We start from the raw sequence: 23545 nt of genomic DNA, 5'->3' as shown, positions 1-23545 counted from the left end.
ACTGCGCCACGACACTGGCCCCATGTCCTTTCTCTATTATATGTTGTTGGTACTTTAATTGACAACCAGTTGTCCATAAATGAATGTACTTATATTCAGACTCACTATCCTGTTCCATTGGTTGATGTATGTTTTTATGCTGGTGCCATGATGTTTTGATTATATTAGCTTTATAGTTTATTTTGAAGTCAGGTAGTGACATCAGCTGGTGATACCTCCAGCTTTGTTCTTTTTGCTCAAGATTGTGTTGGCTGTTCATATTGTTTTGTAGTCCATGCCAATTGTGGGATTGTTTTTTCTTATTTTTGTGAAAAATGACATTGGAATTTGATAAGTACTGCATTTAATCTGTAGATTGCTTTGAGTGATATGGACATTTTGACAATATTAATTCTTCCAACCTGTGACTATGGATGTCTTACCATTTGTGTTTTCTTTCTTTTATCAGTGTTTTCTAGTTTTTAGTTTACAGATATTTCATCTTCTTGGTTAAATTTACCCAGGTTTTTATTTTTGCTCTTGTAAGTTGGAATTCTTTCTTGAATTTCTTTTTTTTTTTTTAAAGATTTTATTTATTTATTTGAAAGGTAGTTAACAGACAGTAAGAGGGAGAGATAGAAAGAGAGGGCTTCCATCCGCTGGTTCACTCCCCAAATGACTGCAATGGCTGGAGCTGAGCCGATCCGAAGCTAGGAGCCTCCTCCAGGCTTCCCACACAGTTGCAGGGGCCTGAACACTTGGGCCATCTTCCACTGCTGTCCCTGGCTATTAGCAGAGAGATGGATCAGAAGAGGAGCAGCTGGGACTTGAACCTTTAGTTAGGGTTTTCTCTATATAAGATTGTGTTATTAACAAATGGATAATTTTACTTTATTTCCTAATATGGTACCTTTATTTCCTTCTGTTGCCTAATTACTCTGGCTAGGACTTCCAGTACTGTGTTGACAAGAATTGGTTGAGAATGAACATGCTTGTCTTATCCTTGATCTCAGAGGGAAATCTTGAAGCTTTTTTTTTTAACCATTGATTATGCTGGCTGTAAATTTGTCATAAATGGTTTTCATTGTGTTGCGGTACATTCCTTTGTACCTAGTTTGTTGAGAGTTTTTATCGTGAAAGGAGATTAAAGTTTGTCCAAATGTTTTTTTCTGGATCTACTCAGATACTGATATGGTTTTTGTCCTTTATTATGTTAAGGTGATGTATCACATTGATTTATGTGTACGAATCCTCCTTTATCCCTGGAGTATATTTCACTTGATCATAGTAAATGATTATTTTAATGTGTTATTAGGTTTAGACTGCTGGTATTTTGTTGAGGTTTTTTGATCTGTATTCATCAGGGATATTGACCTGTAATATTTTTCTTGTGATGACCTTGTCTGGTTTTGTTATCAGAGTAATATTGACCTTGGAAAATGAGCATGGAATGATTTTTTAGTTTTTGGGAAGGATTATTATAGTTTTCCTTTAAATGTTTGGTAGAATACATTAGTGAAGCCATCAGGTCATGGATTTTCTTTGATAGACTTTTTATTGCTGATTCCATCTTTTTTTTTTTAAAAAAGATTTTATTTATTTATTTGAGAGGTAGAGTTACAGAGTTAGAGGGAGAGACAGAGAGAAAGGTCTTTTTCTGTTGGTTCAGTCCCCAGATAACCACAATAGCCAGAGCTGCACTGAACCGAAGCCAGGAGCCAGGTAACTCTTCCTAGTCTCCCACACGGGTGCAGGGGCCCAAGGACTTGGGCCATCTTCTACTGCTTTCCCAGGCCATAGCAGAGAGCTGGATTGGAAGAGGGGCAGCTGGGACTAGAACCGGTGCCCATATGGGATGCTGGCTCCACAGGTAGAGGATTAACCTACTGCACCACGGAGCCGACCCTGCTGATTCCATCTTTCTTGATTCTCTGTTCCTTCATGATTCAGTCTCTTTGAATTTTTTGTGTTTAGGATATGTTTAAAACTTTTTTTCAAAAAGGTGTATTTATTTACTTGAAGGCAGAGAGAGAGCGAAAGAGAGGTACAGACAGACAGGTCTTCCATTCACTGTTTGATTCCCCAAATGGTCTCAATGTCTAGAGCTGGCCAATTTGAAGCCAGAAGCCAGGAGGTTCTCCTAGGTCTCCCATGAGGGTACAGTGGCGCAAACACTTGGGCCACCTTCTGCTTTCCCAGGTGCATCAACAAGGAGCTGGATCAGAAGTGAAGCAGCCAGAACTCGAACCAGTGCCCATAGGGGATGCTTACACTACAGGAAGAGGCTTAACTTATGCCACAGTACCAGCCCCTTGTGTTTAGGATTTTACTCATTTCTTGGTCATCCAGTTTGTTGGCATAAAATTGTTCTGAATAGTTTCTTTGAGCCTTTGTATTTCTGTGGCATCAGTTGCAATGTTCTCTCTTTCATTTCTGATTTTATTTGAGTTCTTTTTTTTTTCTTGGTTAGTCTAGCCAAGGGTTTGCCAATATTTTTTTTTCAAAAACTGACCTTTAGTTCTGTTGACCATTTGTATTGTTTTTTTTTTTTTGCTTGTTAGTATTTTTTTTATTTAGTAAATATACATTTCCAAAGTACAGTTTATGGATTACAATGCCCCCCCCATAATCCCCATAATTTCCCTCCCATCTCCCGCTCCCTCTCCCTGATCATTTGTATTGTTTTTCTAGTCTCTTTAATTTATTTCCATTCTCCATAACTTTAGGTCCATTTCTTTTTCTTTTCTTTTCTTTCCTTTTTTTTTTTTTTTTTTGAGAAAGATTTATTTCTTTGAAAGACAGAGTTATAGAGGGAGAGGGGAGGAAAGATAAATCTATTCAGGCCAGCGCCATGGCTCAATAGGCTAATCTTCCGCCTGCGGCGCTGGCACACTGGGTTCTAGCCCCAGTTGGGGCACCAGATTCTGTCCTGGTTGCTCCTCTTCCAGTCCAGCTCTCTGCTGTGGCCTGGGAGTGCAGTGGAGGATGGCCCAAGTCCTTGGGCCCTGTACCCACATGGGAGACCAGGGGATGCACCTGGCTCCTGCCTTCGGATCAGCGCGGTGTGCTGGCCGCAGTGTGCCGTCCACAGCGGCCAGTGGGGGGTGAACCAATGGGAAAAAGGAAGACCTTTCTCTGTCTCTCTCTCACTGTCGACTCTGCCTGTCAAAAAAAAAAAAAAAAAAAGTTAAAAAAAAAATCTTCTATCCACTGGTTGATTCCCCAAATGGCCGCAAAGGCTGGGGTTGGTCCATGCCAAAGGCAGGAGGCTTTAATTTTTTTTTAAAGCTTCTATTTAATAAATGCATTTTTCATAGGTACAACTTTAGGAATGTAGTGATTTTTTTTCCCCCACATCCACCCTCCCACCCCAACTCCTGTCCCACCTCCTGCTCCCTCTCCCATCTCCTTCTTCATTATGGTTCATTTTTAGTTTAATTTTATACACAGGGAACTAGCTCTGTGTTAAGTACAGATTTCAACAGTTTGCACCCACACCCACACCCACCCACACACCCACACCCCCCCCCCCGCCCCACACACAACATATAGAGTACAATTTGAGACAAGTTTAGCAGTTAATTCTCATAGTATAGGTCCTACATGGGTGGAGTAAATGCACAATGACTTTTGTTGTGCCTTTAACAATTAACACTCTTATTTATGATGTCAGTGATCACCTGAGGCTCTTGCCATGGGCTGCCAAAGCTCTGGAAGCCTTTTGTGACCACAGACTCCAAAGTGGAAGTTCTCCCTTCAGAGAAAAGTACATCCTTCTTTGATGGCCCCTTCTTTCCACTGAGGTCTCAGAGATCCCTTGTGTAGAATAATTTTTGCCACAGAATCTTGGCTTTCCATGTGTGAAATGAGGAGCCTTTAACTTCACTGGAGTTTCCCACATGGGTGGCGGGGGACTGAGTACTTCAGCCATCTTTGGCTGCTTTCCCAGGCTCATTAGCGGGGAACTGGGTCAGAAGTGGATCAGCCAGGACTCCAATCAGTGTTTCTATGGGATGTCAGCATCTCAGGTGACAGCTTTACCCATTGCACTACAATACTGGCCCAGAGGTCCATTTTGGGGACTTTATTAATTTCTTTTGGTGTTGTCCTATTCTCTTGATTCTTCCTAATCTAATGTCCATGCATTGGTGTATGCACATTTAAAGGAGTGGCAAACTTTTACAGATGCTCTTTGGTGAGGATAGATTTTCACTATTTCGTCTAGCCTGTGATTTTGGATATGGTGGTTGGTAGTGACATGAGTAGGCAGAGGTTACTGTTTGGTTTTCTAGTTTGCCTGGTCTGCTACTTGTACTGTGAGGTCAGAAGTCACGACTTACGTGCTCTGAGATTTAGTGAGGTTACTGCCTGGGCTCTGGAATTGCATCTGATTAGACAGGATTATAGGTTGCCTAGGCAATACTACTATTTGGAATTTTTGGTTGGTTAGGGCCACAGGCTAGACTCTGAGGCTGGGCAAAGTCTCTAGTATCACTACCTGACCTCTTGGGATGGGCAAGGCTAGGGGCTGTGCTCTGTAGATATGCACAGTCATGGACCTGCCTCCCTACTTGGCCAGTGCAGAATTTGGATGGATAAGGCCAGCTTTGTGGTGTAGTGGGTTAAGGTACTATCTGTGACTCCAGAATCCCATATGGGCACTGGTTCAAGACCTGGTTGCTCCACTTCCCATTCAGCTCCCTGCTAATGTGCCTGGAAAAGCAGCAGAAGATAGTCCAAGCACTTAGGCCCCTGCACCTGTGTGAGAAACCCCGAAGGGGCTTTGGGCTCCTGGCCATAATCTGGCCCATCCCTGGTAACTGTGGCTATTTGAGGAGTTAACCAGCAGATGGAAGATGTCTCTCTCTCCCTGCCTCCACCCCCCAACTCTGCCTTTCAAAAAAAAAAAAAAAAAAAAAAAAAAGAATTTCAGACTGGACTCTTAAACTGTACATTGATTGCCCAACCACTAGTGTTAGTTGATGTCAGATGCTTTGCAGATAGGCAAGCACTCAGGGTTGCCTCCTGGTTAGATGAACCCTTATGTAGAGCTCTGAGGCTGGCTGTGAAGCTGGGGAAGGACTCCATCCTCACAGACTTCTTGCAGAGCAATACTGTTAACTGATCTTTCTGGTCAGGTGCCTGTGTTGGTTGGAGTGTAGCATCAGTCCCAAGATCTGCAAGCTAGCTGCTGTGAGCCTCACCCTCTTTTTGCTTCACTGACACCTGGTACTCTAATCCTCCTATGAAGAATATCAGAATGCTACAGAAGCTGAATGTCCATGTATAGCTCTTTTTCCCACTGTACAAACCATGGACCCCAGGGGAATTCTGTGTCCCGGTGTTCTGGCTTGTGGTTGAAGTACAGTCAAAGAGGGTTTGGCAACAAGGGTCAGAGTTCTACAAATGAGTTTGGCGTTTGAGTGTTAGCAACAAGGTCAAAGTGAAATTATTTCTGTTACCTTTCTAATGTAGTTTTGTTTTGGTCTGTGGTCAAGAATATGTCTCAGTTTCCCTCAGAATTGGAGCAATCATGACTCGAACCAGTGCCCACATGGGATGTCGGCTCTGCAGGCAGTGGCTTTACTGCTGTGCCACAGCACTGGCCCTAATGATTCTTTTTTAAAATATTTTTTTCTAAAATTTAGTTTCACTTATATTTTACTTGAAACACAAGGGCAGATGGAAAGGGCTGTTTGATCTGCTAATTCACTCTACAAATGCCCCCAACGTCCAGGGCTGAGCAAAGCCAAAGCCAGGAGCTCAGAACTTAATCTGGGCCTCCCACATGAATGGGAAGGATGCAAGTAGTTGAGTCATCATCTGCTGCCTCCCAGGCTATGTATCAATAGGAAGCACAAGTGGAAGCAAAGGAGCCAGGATATGAACCCAGCCACTCTGATATGTGACGCAGGTGTCCTTAACTGCTATCTCACATGCCCATTGTGAACTTTTCAGTTTTATTATTTCTGAGCTATTTTGGTTTTGTTCATTTTTCTTAAGGAGTAGGGATATGGAGCTGGGAAAGGAGGAAAAACTATCATGTATCTTGTTTCGTAACTATGCTACCACTGTCGCACTTATTATGTAACTGTTTTTCTATGTGTTTAGATTTGAGTTCATAAAATGCTCAGGAAACTTACATATTCTGATGAACTACCTGACAGTAGTTTTCCCAAATGTTAATTGCTTAGTGATACGATTTGATTAAAGATAAATTTTAAAAATCTGAGAATATAGATTTTTATACCTTACAGATCATCTAGATTTTGAATGAGAAAAAAATATTGTTTCTAACCATATAGTTTCCCTATGTCCCATGGTTTGTATCAGTGACTAGTGGGCACTAGATAGCTCAGTATAACTTACTGTTATTGTTTACTAAACTTACTGATTAAGTTTTCAAACTCTCTTTGATTTAAAGTAATCATATTTATAAACATAATATGTTGAAGTTAGGGTTAAAATAATGAAGATACTAGTGTAGCCATCTTAGAGGTCAGTGTTCAATACTATAATGAGACAATCTATGAACTAACCGAGAATATTATTTATTGTTTTACTTACTATTTTATTAACAAATGGTCATACTAGGCACCTTTGATACCCTCCCCCACCTTTATTTTTGTCAAGGCTTATTTCATCACAGGTGTTCTCTGGTAGTTTGATTTGGGTTGTTAAACTTAGATTGACAAGCTGAAGACTCACTGATGGAAGATACAAAAGTAGTGTGAAAATCAGCATATGCTTGAGAATCATAGAAAATGAGAAATTATTTTGTAATAACTATCTAATATGTAGTAAACCACATGGGATTGAAACACATAAATAAACTACAGGTAATCCTTCCTAGAAAAACAGGGACTATTCTGAGGAACAGTGTGTCTGGACTCTATTTGCATGTCTTTTTACAGAGGTGAGGATAGGTCAGATTGAATTGCCTCATTACAGCAGAACAGCTTTTCATGACCAGTTGGCTGTCAACCCTAAAGAGACCAAGAGGAGTTTACAGGAGATTTGTGTACAAGCATTTGTGTGTATCAGAGAGACCCAAAATACAGTGGTTTAGAAAAGATAGAAGTGTTTTTTTTTTCCTTTGTTTTTGTTGTTTGTTTTGATCTCACCTAACAGAAGTGAGCTTCCAGTGCTGTTAGCTTCATCTGTGGGTCCAAGTCAGCTCTTCCAGTTCTTTCCAGAGGAAGGGAACAAAAGTTAGGAGCCTGCACTGCCAGTGCTTTTTAACGGCAAGACCTGGAAGTGGATGTGTGTACTAATGGCCACAGTATAATTGTTTGATTAATTTAACTGTGAGGAGGGCTGAAAAAATTTAGTTTTAAACTGAGCATGTGCCTGGTTTAAAAACTTGAGAAAAAAGGATAGTTGATATTGAAGAACTACTAGTGGCAAGACAAAGGCTTTGTCTTATTAAAAGTAGTGATGGTGATCATTTACATGTAGTAAATAAAATTTTTATTTTCCATAAACATAGTTTGAAGGCCTCTGAGTGGGTGCTGTGTGAAGTATGTAGTATATAGTGGTAAGAAGAATTTACTCTTCTATATCTGAGAAAAATGGCCTTGGTATTTTGATTGGTATAACATTGAATCTGTAAATTGCTTTTGGAAGTATGGACATTTTGATGATACTGACTCTTCAAATTCATGAAAATGGAAGACTTTTCCATTTTTCTTGGTATAGTCTTTCTATTTCTTTAATTTGTAATTCTCATTGTACAGCTCTTTGACATCCTTGATTAAATTTACTCCAAGGTATTTGATTTTTTTTGTAGTTATTGTGAATGACAGTTGACCTTAGAAGTTCTTTCTCAACCATGGCATTGTCAGTGTATACAAAGGCTGTTGACTTTTGTGTATTGATTTTATATCCTATTACTTTACCAAACTCTTCTATGAGTTCCAGTAGTGGAGTCTTTTGGATCCCATATATATAGTATCATGTCATCTTCAAATAGGGCTAGTTTGACTTCTTCCTTCCCAGTTTGTATGCCCTTTGCTTTCTTTTTCTTTTCTAAAGGCTCTAAAACTTTCACCACTGCTATTCAATGTAGTTCTGAGAGTGGACATCCTTGTGTGGTTCTGGATCTCAGTGGGTATGCTTCCCACTTTTCCCCAATCCATGCGTTTGTCATAACTTTCCTTGATTGTATTGAGTAATGTTCCTTCATATCCAGTTTGCTCAGGGTTTTCATCGTGAAAGGGTGTTGCTTAATCAAATGTTTTCTTGGCATCTATTGAGATAATCAAATGTTTTTTTTTCCTCAGTGTGTTAATGTGATATCTCACATTGATTGATTGCAAATGTTGAACCATCCCTGTATACCAAGGATAAATCCCACTTGGTCCGGGTGAATGATCTTTCTGGTGTGGTGTTTAATTCGATTGGCTAGAATTTTTTTTGAGGATTTTTGCATCTGTGTTCATCAGGGAAATTGGTTTGTAGTTCTCTTTCTCTCTTGTATCTTTTTCAGGCTTAGGAATTAAGGTGATGGCAGCTTCATAGTAAGAATTGGGAGGATTGCCTCCTTTTCAATTGTTTTGAATAGCTTGAAGAGAATTTGGGTTAGTTCTTCTTTAAATGTCTGATAGAATTCAGCATTGAAGCCATCTGGTCCTGGGCTTTTCTTTGTTGGGAGGGTCTTTATTACTGATTCAATTTCCATCTTGGTTTATGGGTCTGTTTAGGTTTTCTGTGTCTTCATGACTCAATTTAGATGTCCAGGAATCTATCCATTTCTTCTAGGTTTCCTAGTTTGTTAGCGTACAGCTCTTTGTAGTAATTTCTGATGATCTTTTTTATTTCTGTGGTGCCTGTCATTACATTCCTTTTTCATCTCTAATTTTATTGATTTGGGTCTCCTCTCTCCTTTTTTTGGTTAGTTGGGCAAATAGTGTGTCAGTTTTGTTTAGTTTTTCAAAAAACCAGCTCTTTGTTTTGCTGATCTTTTGGCTTTTTTTGTTTCAATTTTGTTGATTTCTTCTTTAATTTTAATTATTTCTTTTCTCTTACTAGTTTTTTTTTTTTTTTCTAGATTCTTGAGATGCATTGATAGCTCATTTATTTGGTACCTTTCCAATTTCTTGATGTAGGCACCAGTTGCTGTAAACTTGCCTCTTAACACTGCTTTTGCTGTATCCCATAAGTTTTGATATATTGAAATATATTTTTTTAAAAAATAAAATGACGAGTGTGATAGTCCTTTTGCTTCTCTGTCTCTTACCTTCTCTTTGCTCATCTGCCATGGGATGACATATCAAGAAGGCTCTTACCGGATTTTGGCCTGTGAGCTTGAACTTTCCAGCCTCCAGAATCATGAGCCAATAAATTTCTGTTCATTATAAATTACCCAGATTGTGGTATTCTGTTACAGTAGCACAAAATGGACTAGGACATGTGATCAGTATATATTTAACCTTCTGCAGAACTATGAAACAGTTTCAAAAAGTAGATGAACCATTTTGACATTCCTACTCACAATGTATGAGAGTTCTTTTGTACATCTTCACCAGTGCTTCTTAGCATATTGTCTTTTTTATTACAGTCATCTTGCTGGGTGTGGAGTGGTATCTCATTGTACTTTAATTTGTATTTCCCTGATGCAGATTTCCAGTAATGCACATATCTGCTCATGTACTTATTGACCATTTTATGTCTCCTTGTCTATTCAGATCCTCAGCCCTTTTAAAATTGGATAAGTTATCTTTTTATTATCAACCTGTAATCATTTTTATTTTTTAAAAAATATTTATTTATTTGAAAGGGAGAATTACAGACAGGCAAAAGCAGAGAGAGAGAGAGAGAGAGAAAATGAATGAGAATAAGAATGAGAATGAGAATTTCCATCTGCTGGTTCACTCCCGCAATGGCCAGAGCTGCATTGATCTGAAGCTAGGATCCAGGAGCTTCCTCCAGGTCTTCCACGCAGGTGCAGGGGCCCGAGAACTTGGGCTATCTTCTGCTGCTTTCCCATGCCATAGCAGAGTGCTAGATCAGAAGTGGGGCAGCCAAGACTTGAACCAGTGCCCATATGGGATGCCGACACAGCAAGCAGTGCCATACCACAGTGCCAGCCCCAAGCGTTTTTCATGTATAGGTTTTCTTCAGCTTACAGTGGTGTGTTATGTCCTGATAACCTATAATTTGATTGAATATATTATATGTTGAGAATGCATTTAATGTACTTAATCAGCCCAGCATCATAGTTGAGTAGTACATCACACTGTAGAGTATTGGTTGTTTACCTTGTGATCCCATGGCTGACTAGAAGCTTTGACCTACTGCTACTAACCACTATCAAAAGAGAATATTGCCCTGGTCTGGTGTTGTGGCATAGTGGGTTAAGCTGCCACCTGTGGCACAAACATCCCATAGGAGTACCAGTTGTTGTCCAGGCTGCTCCATTCTATCCGGTTCCCTGCTAATGCTTCTCAGAAGGCAGTGGAGGATGGCCTAGGTGCTTTGGCTCCTGCCATATACATGGGAGACTCAGAAGAACCTCTTGGCTTCAGTTTGGCCCAGATCTGGCCATGGCAGCCATTTGGGTAGTGAACCAACAGATAGAGGATCGATCTCTCTCTCTCCCTCTGTAACTGCCTTTCAAATAAATAAATCTTAAAAGCAAACAAACACAAAGAAATGAAGATGTTGCCCTATATATCACTAGCTGAAGAAAAGATCCAAAATCAAAATTCCATACAGTTTCTCCAAATATATATTGTTTCCATACCAAGGCAAAGTCAAAAATTTTGAGTCAGATATACATCCCTGATATGATTTGCGATTATTTTCTTCCATTCTGTCAGTTGTCTAATCAATTTTCTGATAAGATCCTTTGAAGCACAAAGCCATGAACTTTGATAAAGTCCAATTGAACTACTTTTTTGCTATTTGTGCTTTTGGTGTTATCTAAAAGTTTTATAGTTGTATCTCTTAAAACTAAGGGTAGAGGGGCTGGTGCTGTGGTGTAGCAAGTTAGGCCGCCGTGTGCAGTGCTGGCATCCCATGTGGACACCAGTTTGAGACCCAACTGCTCCACTTTATTTTTTTTTTTTTTAAGAAAATTTTTTTAAGATTTATTTATTTACTTGAAAGTCAGAGTCACGGGGCCAGCGCAGTGGTGCACTGGGTTAATCCTCTGCCTGCAGTACCAGCATCCCATGTGGGTGCCAGGTTCTAGTCCTGGTTGCTCCTCTTCCAGTCCAGCTCTCTGCTTGGGCCTGGGAATGCAGTGGAGGATGGCCCGGGTGCCAGAAAAATAAGAAAAAACAATCCCACAATTGGCGCTCATATGGGATGCCTGTGCTTCAGGCCAGGGTGTTAACCCACCGTGCCACTTCAATAAATCACTTTAATACCTTTTTCTCATGGGATGACAGCAGTATTATTACTCATTTTTATTAAAATTAGCTCTTTTTTGATTATTACTAAGAAGTTCTGATTTTTAGTATCCCTTATCTGAAATATTTGGAATCAGAAGTATTTTTGATTCCAGGTTTTTCTGGATTTTGTACTAGTTGCACAAACGTAATGAGATATCACAGAGTTGGGAACCAAGTCTATGAACTTCAGTTATGTTTTATTTTGAACTTTATGTACATAACTTGAAGGTAACTTTACACAGGATGTGTAACAACACTGTTAGGATGTCCTACTTAAGATGCTGTGTTGGCACTGAAAACGCTTCAGATTTTGCAGTGTTTAGGATTTCAAATTAGGGATGCTCAAACTGTACTGTGCTAAGTCCAGGTAGAAACATAATACTTTATTTTACAATTTCCTATGAACTATTTTCTAGTAAAAAACTTTGTTATTAAGTGTTTTTATGCTCAAATTCTAAAAAGAACCTTAGTCCTCAGCTGAACTTTGTGCTCTAAGACTTCTACATTTTAGGGATATTTATGAAGTAAATGTAATTTCAGTCACTGAGCTCCTCTTCATCACTGAAATATGTGCTTCTTTATCCTCGGCCATCTTGAGTCATCTGATGTTGAGACCCCCTGAACCAGGTTTCTATTTCCTTTATTCTCTTCAGTTTTGTCTTTCTGGAAGGCTGTTGCCTGGCTGAGGCTGTCCAGAGCAGGGTTTTCCCCTCCATCTTCACTTTCTTCTGCTTCCTCAATTTCTTCTTCTGGTTCTGGAACTTTTTTCTTTCTTTGAAGGTTCATGTTCTCCAAGCATATTTTTAAGACAGGCATGACTTAAGTGTCCACTTCCCCCACATTCATAGCTGTTGGGTTTATCAAAGTAGTTTCATCTTCAGATGAATTCAGCTGCTCTTCCATTGTCAATAGCAATGCTTGCTTTTATCACTCTCCCAAGTAACTGCTGCTTATTGCCCTGGTGCAATTTGGTACACAGTCTTTATCCAACAACAAAATAAATGCAACCCTTTTACTCTTCTTGGTATTTTTATTTTTCATTATATTAACCTTTACAACTTTGCTGTACTTGGAAAATATCCTGTATAGGTCATTATTTGTCAGGGAAAAGGATAAGTTGGGAGTCATACACTGTGCTTTTACTTGGGGCCAATCCACCACTCATTTCTTCAGATGGGGTGGTAGTGCGTGAGCCCTCAGCCCTGCTAGCTCACCTTCAACTCCTGCTGCACCCTTGCTGCGGCCTGGGAATTGTGGGTGCTGGGCAGGCTCTCCTTAACTTCTAAAGGGTAGCTCAGTGGGAAATTTTGACCTTTTTTTTTTTTTTTAAATGATTTTATTTATTTGAGAGGTAGAGTTATAGACAGGGAGAGAGAGAGAGAGAAAGGTCTTCCATCTCCTGGTTCATTCTCCAGATGGCTGCAGCGGCTGGAGCTGAGCCTCTCCGAAGCCAGGAGCTTTGTCTGGGTCTCCCATGCAGGGTACAGAGGCCCAAGGACTTGGGCCATCTTCTACTGCTTTCCCAGGCCATGGCAGAGAGCTGGATCGGAAGTGGAGCAGCTGGGACTAGAATTGGCCCCAATCTGGGCTTCCCGCACCACAGGGGAGGCTTAGCCCACTATGCCACAGCTGCAGCCGCAGAAGTATTTGGTTTGAAAACGAAACTTTGAAATCCATGCAAACCAGACACAAGTAATACCTTTTTCTCATGGGATGAGAACAGTATTGTTATAATACATATTTTTCAGTATGCCTTGGAAAAGATCTTTGTTGGTTCATTCTGATTGGGGCCCTTTGAACTTCTTTTATCTTGATGTACATAGCTCTTACAAGACTTAAAAAGTTTCTAACTATTATTTCATTTAGTAGATTCTCAATACTTTTTTCTTTTTCTTTCCTTTAGGTATCCCTATAATATGAATAATGCCTTAATGGGATCCTACATGTCCTGTAGGCTTTCTGCTTATTTTTTATTTTCTCTTTATTTTTGTGTGACTTCAGTATTTCAGAAGTCTTGTCATGTAGGTCAGAATTTCTTTCCTCTGCTTGTTTTGTTCTGCTGGTTAAGCTCTCAGTTGTGTTTTTTTTTTTTTTCATTTCCTTGAGTAAATTTTTAGCTCCATAATTATTGTTTGGTTCATTTTAATTATTTTTGTCTCCTTATTGAATTTCTCATTCATGTCATTTTTCCCTCTCACATCTTTATTTTATTTTTTTGGCAGAGTTAGGCAGTGAGAGAGACTGACAGAAAGGTCTTCCTTCCATTGGTTCACCCCCCAAAAGGCCGCTATGGCCGGCGCACTGTGCTGATCCGAAGCCAGGAGCCAGGTGCATCCCCTGGTCTCCCATGCGGGTGCAGGGCCCAAGGACTTGGGCCATCCTCCACTGTACTCCCGGGCCACAGCAGAGAGCTGGACTGGAAGAGGAGCAACCTTGACTAGAACCCTGGGTGCTGGTGCTGCAGGTGGAGGATTAGCCTAGTGAGCCACGGCACCGGCCCCCCCTCACATCTTTAAACTGTTTTGCATCTCACTGAGTTTCCTTAGGATCATTATTTTGATTTCTTTTCCACACATTTCATAGATTTCTCAGTTCAGAATCTATTTCTGGAGAACTGTTGTGTTCTTTTGGTGGTGTCATGTTTCCTTACTTCCTCATGTTTCCTGTGACCCTATGTTGGTATCTAAGCATCTGGCTTAATAGATCTCCTCATCCTCTTTTTATGGAATGAGATTCATTGGAAATATTATTTTGTTTATATGGAATGTGCAGTGTCACTTGGGTTGTATATTTGGCTTTGGTTCTAGGTGAGGCCTGAAATGTAGCCTGTAAGTGATTTATTCAGTGGTAATCAATGTCAGCAGTGTCTACAAAAGCCACATTAGTCTGCAGCAGATTTTGGAGTTAACAGTATGATGGGAGCTTCCAAAGATGTGTATCTTTAGTCCTGAGAGAGTTGGGTTTTTGATAGCTGTAACCACATTTCTGATATTGTGAGACATCCCCTTGTCCTGTGGCACCAATAGATGTGGCCCTCAGACTAAATGCTTTGGATAGGAACTTCCCCAGGTCCTGCTGTATAGGAGTGACTAATGCTGGGGCTTACAGCACCGGGAGCCTAAGTCTGAGCACTGGGAGGTGGTAAGGTGAACTTGCCCCAGTTCCACAGGGTGAATACTGGTTAGGAGGAGTATTACACACTAGTAGGTGAGGTGTGGAGCAAGAACATTATTCCCCAGGTACCAAAAGGTGTGTTTCGATGACTCTGAGGAATATAGTATAGTCAGTCCTGGAGCTGCAGAAGACAGTGGGGGTCCTTACGCAGGTCTACACAGTGTGCATGCCAGTAATTCCAGGGATTGTGGATTGGTGGTCACCAATCTGACACAGAGGAATCCAGGCAGAACCCTCTAAACCCCACAGGTGAGTGTGAATTACTCCTGGAATCACAGCACCAGCAGTGACAGCCCCAGGGTTGCCTGATAGCGAGGACTATCCCTAGTTTTCACAGGGTATGCCAGGATGAATCTGGGGTTTGTGCTTCAGCCCCTAGGACCCTGTGATAAGGAGTTTTCCTCGTGTTCTGGTTCTTTGGAATTGTGTGTGGACTGCTGCTGGCAACTGGCCCCAAGAAATTACCCGGAACTTACCTAGATGATAGAGAGCAATCAAGTATAGCTTCAGAGTTTGTGCCCAAAACTCCTGTGCCTGTGGGATTCATGGGAGCCTGGTCTTTGCTCTGGAAAGTGCCCTTGCTCTCTGGGGGATTCGGGTTGTGAAGGGGCTGCTTGTTTCCTCCTCAGACAGGTAGAGTTTACTAGCTTCTTAGCAGCAACTCAGGTCTGTCACTTTGAGGGCAGAGGGAGGCAGTGCGGATTCCTTTTTTGGAGCAGTTGCTAGGACTCTACTCTGCCCTCTAGATTTTATTTAAGATCAGTGAGATCTGTGGAATTCTCCTGTAGTTAGGGCTGCCCATCTGCAGCAGTGCTTAGTCAGAGGTTTTCTGCTTAACTCTTCCCAGCAAGATGGTGTCTCCCAGCAGGGGATCTCAACAAGGAATGGTGGGAAGCAGAAGGCATAGAGTTGGAGCTCAGGAAAAAAAAAAAAAGCTCAACAATTAGAATATGCTGGAGCAGAACAGAAGCCCTTCAAATAGGTCTGAGTAGTAGAAGATAAAAGTAGCATATAAACCTGGACGAAGGGGTATGTTAGTAGTTTTGAGTTGATTTTTTTTTTTTGGAAGAGGGAGAAGTGATTATACACAAAAGTAAATACAAGATGGATTAAAGAGGATAGTGTGAAGAGTTAAAAGTGAAAATCCCTGAAAGCAGATAAAGATGAACATTCATCTGATTTCACGATGGGGAATATTATATGAAAGCATAGATAAAACTCAACAATGAAGATATACTTGCTCAATATTATGTTTAAAAACCTAAGTCACATGACAGATTGTGAAAAATATTTAATAGAGAAATGATTAATGTCCTTAATAGTCAAAGAGCTCTTCTAGTTTGTAGGAACAAGGCAACAGTGAAGAATGTGTCTTAAAAACAATGCAAATAGGTAATAAAATAAAAAATCAGCTTTGAGAATTTTTGGAAAATAATTACATTCATGTTAGTGAAAGTATAAACTTGTATATTTCTTCATAGAAGATTTTTTTCAGTGAATATTAAAAACCTAAAAAAATATTTTTGAGAATCCCTGTAAGACAGTTGGTAAGAAAGCAAAGATGACTACACATGGAGATGAGCTAAACTGATAATAGCTTAGGTCTAACGGCTTTGCAGTCAGAAAAGCAGAAGGTGATACTGCAGTGATGCTTGGAATATTGTGGTGGGTCTGGCAGGAAATCCTGTAACTAAAAGGAGTCAGCAATATCTAGCTTACAGGTAAAGAGCAAACATAAATGTATTTGTAGACCATTTGGTTTCATGACTTTATCCAGTAATGTTAAATAGACCAGAAGATAGAATGAAGAAAATTATTAAAGTGAATCCAAAGGGACACTTGGTGTAAGACTGAATCCTGGCGGGGGTGGATCATGGCTCATTCTAGATTATAGCCGTACTGGAGGCCAAAGAGACCAGGAGACTAAAGAACAGAACTGGAACTTGTATGTTTACAATCTACCAGGCTTTCTCTTCTGGAGTGGTCTGCAGTAGGAATTACCAAGAGAAATACCAGTTTGAAGAATAATTGGCATTAATGCCACGTTCTATCTCTGATGAATTGTGGCTTCTAAAGTTGCTAGTTCAAGGTCTTGTTTGATTTGTCCTTGGTGGGTACTATGTCAGTAAAGTAAACTCTAACTGTAATAACCACATTTTAAACTTTCCTACAAAGTCAGATCTATATTAAATATAACCTAGAATTAATTTAGGTACTTGATTAAAGACAGGAATTGTTTTTATTTTCTATTATGGATATTCAGAATATTCTCCTCTGGATTATTATTTCTTTTCTAGATCAATAGGACAGACAGCAAATATGTTTCTAATTCTCTTAATAGGGGAACCTCCATTCTTACCAGAATCTTTTGATCGCATTCTTCTTGATGCACCCTGTAGTGGAATGGGACAGAGACCTAACATGGCTTGTACTTGGACACTGAAGGAAGTAACATCATATCAACCATTACAGCGAAAACTCTTTACTGTGGTATGTGATGATCCTTTGCTGGGAAAGAAAGTTTAGCTTCTCTACTTTAAACCAGAGTAATGTTTGTAGCAGCATTATTCACAACAGTTAAAAGATGGAAACTTAAATGTCCACTGACTGATAAATGTATAAACAAAATATGGTATGTCCATACATGGACTATAACATAGCCTTAAAAAAGAGTACAATTCTAATAACAGAATATGGACATACTTGAAGACATTATGCTAGATGAAATAAGCTAGACATCGGAGGAAAAATATGATTACACTTACATAAGAAATTAGAATAGGCAAATTCATGGAAACAAGTAGAATAGAGGTTCCCTGAGGGCAGAGTATATGCATTATTATTTAATGAGTGCCGAATTTCAGTTTGAGATGATGAAAATGTTCCAGAAATGGATAATGGTAATGGTTGCACAAATGCTCTTAATGCATTGAACTGTATACTTAAAAATTGGTTAAAATGGTAAATTTTATGTATATTTACATACATACGTACAAAGATGGAAAAGATCGAGTTTTAATGCTTATGGAAATTTCCTTTATGTTGACTAACCCTCTGATATACCCAAGCAACAGAATTTATTCACTGAGACATTTAATGAGTTTCAAACATTCTGCTGTATCTTTAAAAAAAATAACTATTTATATATGGTTACTAATCAGTGAAAATAAGTGGGTGTAAAATATATTATTCTGTTTTTGTGGGGTTCCTAGGTCATCTTAACAGATTATAAGTAGGAAGTCCAATAGAGGTAACCATTTATAAAAAAGGGAAAGGACAGTGTCCAGTGTACAATATAGAAGAACCATAAAAACCGTGCAAACTTAGTGGTCTCTAGTATGTTTCAGAAGAAGCCCAGATAGGACATTTAAAGATTTATCTAAATGTAGCAAAAGTAACTCAATGAATTTCAGAGTGTAGAAAGCATTTGGTGAAAGATGAATTCATTGTTTCCTGTCAGCTCTCCAGTTTATAAATAAGCAGGGAACAACAACAATGGCTATACTAGTTATTCTCTGAAGTTTTCTTTGAGGTCATTTTTATTCGTCTCTCCTGGTTTCTCCTTTCATACACAAACATAGCACTGGTTGTAGAATATTTAAGTTTTTTTTTCTATACTGTCTTCAAAGAATATGTCCTTGGAGTTAAAACAGCAAGCAGGAAAAATGAAGCTTTACATATAGCTGAAACATACTTTGGCTTGAGAGTAAAATTAAAATACTGCTCTAGGGACTTGTTTTATTCTTTTTAGGTTATAGCACAAACCGTAGAAGTGAAAGACTAGTAGGAGTATATGCATATCATGAAAAGGAACAAGTAATTTTGAGAGAATTTAAAAGTATAGCAGGTGTGCCATTTGGCATGGATTGAAATGGACAAATGAACTTTAGAATCAAACACATCCTGATTTGAGTCATGGCTCTTCACATAAGTGACTTTAGGTACACTGAGAAATGGGGGTCATCAGTCTACCCAGTAGAGATACTGCATTGGATATTGTAACCTTAACTGTGGTTTATTGGGAAAAAATCTAATAAAGTGCTTAATATAATAAATAGTTGGCACATAGGTACAAGGTTTAAGTTTTGATCAGCATACTCTAGTGATGAAAGCACAGGTATATACTTTGTTTTTTAAGATTTTCACTAAAAAATAAAACCTGGGACTTTATTTATTTATTTATTTAGACAGGCAGAGTGGACAGTGAGAGAGAGAGAGAGAGAGAGAGAGGTCTTCCTCTTGCCGTTGGTTCACCCTCCAGTGGCCACCATGGCTGGTGCATCGTGCTGATCCAAAGCCAGGAGCCAGGCGCTTCTCCTGGTCTCCCATGTGGGTGCAGGGCCCAAGGACCTGGGCCATCCTCCACTGCACTCCCGGGCCACAGCAGAGAGCTGGCTTGGAAGAGGGGCAACCGGGACAGAATCCAGCACCCCGACGGGGACTAGAACCCGGTGTGCCGGTGCCGCTAGGCGGAGGATTAGCCTATTGAGCCGTGGCGCCGGCAAAACTTGGGACTTTAAAAAGATGAACTTTAAATATTTGGAACATGTTTGTTTTAGCACAGCACCTTGTTTCCTACTCATACAAAGTATACTTCAAAAAGTTTGTGGAAAAATGGAGTTATAAGGTTATTTTGATGCAAAACTTTTTGAAATCCATGTATCGTGGCTTTTCATTAGTGGACATTTTTCATGAACTTTATGAAGATACCTCATATTCATTGAGTACATGCTCTTTGCAAGAGACTATACTAGACGCTGACCACACAGTAGTGAAAAAGCAGACAATCCATGCTTTTATTCATGAGGTTTCTGTTCTAACTTGGGAGGTGAAATAAATGAGGAAGTTATGTAACACGAGACAGTGATGCTGTTGACTTACAGAACAAACTGAAAAAGGCAGGTGGGATAGGAGTGCTGGATTGGAGTTGTTGGGGTTCTGCATAGGGTAGTCAGGAAGAGTGTTGCAGAAAAGGTGACAAGAAACAAAGACGACTGTGAAGGAGCAAGCAATGCAGAGGATTAGGAGAGCTTCCCAAGCTGCTGGCAAGCATCTTAAAGTGCTAGTGCCTTACATGTTCCAGGAACAGCAGGTGGCCAGTGTTGGTAAAGCAGAATGAGCAAGCATAAGAGGTACGGGGAAGGGAGGTTAGACATGCAACAAGACTTGTTTAGTTAGGTGTTTTTTTTTTCTTTTGGGTAAATATTTATTTATTTATTTAATTTGAAAGAGTTAGAAGGGGAGGGGGAGTCTTCCATCTGTTGGTTCATTCCCCAGTCGGCTGCAGTGGCCAGAGCTGTGCTGATCCGGAGCCAGGAGCTTCTTCCAGGTCTCCCACATGGGTGCAGGTGCCCACGGACTTGGGCCATCTTCTGCTTTCCTGGGCCACAGCAGAGAACTGGATTGGAAGTGGGGTAGCCAGGTCTCGAACTTCAGGCCAGGGTGTTAACCCACTGCGCCACAGTGCCAGCCCCTAGTTAGGTTCTTAAAGGCCTTTTCAAGGACTTTGGTGTTGATTGTAAGTGATAATGAAAGACAGTTGAAGGGTATGATGCAAGAAGTGGAAAGTTTATTGTCTTCAAACAGTACTTTATACTTTGTGTGTCTGTGTGGGTGCAAACTATTGAAATCCTCACTTAGAATAGAGTTGGCCTTCTGTATATAACTTAAAATGAATCTTAATGAAGAATGGGATGGGAGAGGGAGTAGGAGGTGGGAGGGCAGGTATGGGGGAAAGAACCACTATATTCCTAAAGCTGTACCTATTAAATAAAAGCTTTCAAAAAAAAAAAAAAAAAGGTGGAAAGTTTAAAAGGACTGCTGTGGGTACTGTATTGAGAATAGATTGTGAAGGCAGGGAATGAAGCAGGTAGATGAAATAAGAGACTATTGGAATGAATAATCCAAACAAAAGATAAAAAGCATTGGTCCAGAATTATAGCAGTAGTAGTAGTGAGAAGTGGCCAAATTCTGGGTATCTTTTTTAAAGATTTATTTATTTATTTATTTGAAAGAGTTAGAGAGAGAGGAGGAAAGGCAGAGAGAGGTAGGTCTTCCATCCGCTGGTTCACTTCCCAGTAGGCTACAACAGCGGAGCTCTGCCAACCCACAGCTTGGAGCTTCTTCCAGGTATTCCCTCCTTGGTACAGGGGCCCAACGACTTGGGCCATCTTCCACTGCTTTCTCAGGCCATAGCAGAGAGCTGATTCAGAAGTGGAGCAGCCAGGACTTGAACTGGCGCCCATATGGGATGCTGGCACTGAAGGCGGCGGCTTTACCCGCTTTGCCACAGCACCGACCACTCTGGATATATTTTGAAGGTAAAGCCACTAGTAGGGGTTGCGGATGGATGACGAGGGTGAGAGAAAGAGAGGCATAAAGGATATCAAACGTCTGGGCCTGGACATCTTTAAGGAAGAAAGACTTCTGTTGAGAAATGTTGAGAAAGCAACTGATATGAGTATGAAATTCAGAAAGGAAGTCTGGCCTAAAAGTAAATTTGTGTTTTCAGCATAAAAATGGTATCTAATGGCATGGAATGATTCATACGAAGTATGACAGCTCCAAGTTAGTCTAGAATGCAAGTACTGCTCGAACTGGAGAAGGGACCCTTATTATAAAGAACATTTGGTTTATCTGGAATACTTGAAAAGTATCGATGCTATAAAATCCCTCTGGCTATTGATTGGATCTTGTGGTATGCATGGTCTGATCGTAGTTTTCTTCAGGCAGTTCAGCTGCTGAAGCCAGGGGGCGTGCTGGTATACAGCACATGCACGGTGACACTGGCAGAAAATGAAGAGCAAGTCGCCTGGGCCCTCGCCACATTTCCTTGCCTTCAGCTTCAGCCCCAGGTAAGAATATTTTCATTTTTCTGTGTATCATCCAGTAACTCGCAGAAATGAAGCATGATGATATACGCAAAGTATCATATGAAGAAATAATGTCAAGTAAAACTTCTGAAACAAATAGTGTAGTAAGTAAGACTATTTCCCTAATCAGATCCATTTTAGGCTGTTCATTGTGGCTTTGCACGTCCTGACAGTTTTTCCTCTCTCTTCCTTTACATTACATTGAAATGGCGCAGAGCTTGGTATATTTTTGTTGCATATTTATTCCACTTGTAGCTGTTATTTATGTTTCTCAGCATTTTGTTCCAAATAATTTTTCTTTCCAAGCCCTATTTATTTCTGTGATATGCAAAAGGTTGAGTACTTAGAGTCCAAACCAACTTTAGTATATGTGAGATATCATAAGACCAGCCAAGAGAGGAAAATGTAATTCAGGATTAGTACTGATTTATATTTTATTATATAAAAAGCTTTCTTTGTTTTACCCAGTATTAGTTTAACTTTTGGTTTTGATTTTTGTTAGGACTGTAGAATCCAATTTTTTAGCCCATGATGTTTGGAATTAAGTTTAAATCTACAGTAATTTTCATGTTCATTCATATACATTGAGCAGATACTTTAGTACCTTCCCATAGATAATTCTGGGAGGTAGTAAGAATACATAAATAAATAAAAACAATCCAGAGGTAGATTTTAGATTCAGAAATTAAGCTGATTATATTGCAAATAAAAGGAAGACTTCAGAATTTACTTGGAAGTGAATATATACCTAAAAGAAGTAAGAGTGTATTACCCTTCACTCTACAGGATAATAAACTATATGAAGTTAGAATTTTGGATCTTTTGCAGTAGTAGTTTCTAAGAATCATTCAATTTCTTATGATACTATGATCCTTCAGATTAACTGATGTAGCCTTAATTTATGTGTCCCTTTTTCTAATGTTTTGACTTCTATAAACATAAACAACAAACTGATCAGAGAGTGGCATCTTAGATGTCTAAGAAACATCTTTTGCAGTTTTAGAAAAAAAGCTGAATGTTATCTGTTGCTTTCTTGGTAATAGTGTTCCACATCATGAGTGCCTGCTTTATGCCAGCCATACTCATGCTTTCATTAATCCTCAGAACTGAGTATTTAATGAGGAAATGGGTCTAGGTAAAATTACTAGCTTAAGGTCATACAGCTGAAATGTGACCCAGCTGCAGTTTGCATCTCTATGCTTCTGACTAGGAAGCTCAGTCCTTTTGAGAAGTAGGTACACCAATGAGTATACTATATCATCAGATCAACATGTAATACTGCTTTCCCCCGTACTGAGCAGGTACACTCCACAAAAATAAAAGGTATGTACTCATTTTTCTTTTTTCAGAAGATTTGTAGATATAACTTAATTCATCTTTTAATTTACACTGTATGAGGCCTACTAATTATAGGATGTTCATTCATATTAATTTTCTCCCAACAGGAACCCCTAATTGGAGGAGAAGGAATGGTGGGAGCTGGCCTATCATTAGAACAATTGAAACAGCTGCAGCGATTTGATCCATCTGTTGTGCCATTGCAGGACACTGACATTGATTCCTTTAAAAACGCCAGAATGGAAGACATGATTTGGCTGGCAAATAAGGATTGTATTGGTTTTTTTATTGCAAAGTTTGTAAAATGCAAAAACACATAGAAGGATCTTCTGAAATCAAAATGTCAAGCATTTGCTGTCGTCTTTTTCCCCCCACAGTGTTGGGCCAACTGAATGATGGAATGGTTGCTCAGGAAACAGAAAGGCTGCCAGTGGTTTCACCAGGGATGAAGAACACAGTGGGGGGTGCTATAGGGTTACATTCTGTGTTTTTAAGAGAAATTTTTCATCCTGGATTAAGAACAGTATAATGAAAAGGAGATGCCTGTAGGTGTCTGGAACATTCTCTTTTGGGCTCTTGTGTTTTAAACTGTAAAGAATATACATAGTTTTTAATGTTAAAATTATTGAATCTCATAAAAGGAATGAAATACAATATTTAATGTTTATAAAAATAATTGTTTTCTATTGCCAAGTTCTGAAATTGTATTTCTTTAAGAATTCAGGCCCTGGGAAGTCTTAACCTTTTTCATTTGCCAATAACTGTGTTAAGTGTTTTGCTTGACTT

General features: G+C 39.6%; 1 protein-coding gene and 1 pseudogene across 14 annotated transcripts in view; one reads left to right on the top strand and one right to left on the bottom strand.

Annotated features, from left to right (window-relative positions):
* Positions 1 to 23452, top strand: part of NSUN6 (NOP2/Sun RNA methyltransferase 6) — a 69945-nt gene extending 46493 nt beyond the window's left edge. For 12 of the 14 annotated variants that reach the window (XM_070055470.2, XM_089311510.1, XM_089311507.1 and 9 more), the window contains 3 exons: positions 16891 to 17039; positions 21278 to 21403; positions 22867 to 23452. In XM_070055470.2, the coding sequence (XP_069911571.2) occupies positions 16891 to 17039; positions 21278 to 21403; positions 22867 to 23079 (488 nt within the window). In that variant the 3' untranslated portion in view covers positions 23080 to 23452. The remainder of the gene's footprint in view (positions 1 to 16890; positions 17040 to 21277; positions 21404 to 22866) is intronic. The other 2 variants (XR_016218920.1, XR_016218919.1) reach the window with 1 other exon arrangement.
* Positions 11912 to 13323, bottom strand: LOC149122573 (zinc finger CCHC-type and RNA-binding motif-containing protein 1 pseudogene; annotated as a pseudogene).
* Positions 23453 to 23545: the final 93 nt, after the last annotated feature.

This window comes from Oryctolagus cuniculus, chromosome 13, assembly GCF_051225735.1.
Source record: "Oryctolagus cuniculus isolate XC-2025 breed Fujian yellow rabbit chromosome 13, ASM5122573v1, whole genome shotgun sequence".
NCBI classification, from domain to species: domain Eukaryota; kingdom Metazoa; phylum Chordata; class Mammalia; order Lagomorpha; family Leporidae; genus Oryctolagus; species Oryctolagus cuniculus.
The sequence above is the reverse complement of the archived record's forward strand: the minus strand, read 5'-3'. Positions and strand labels throughout refer to the sequence as shown.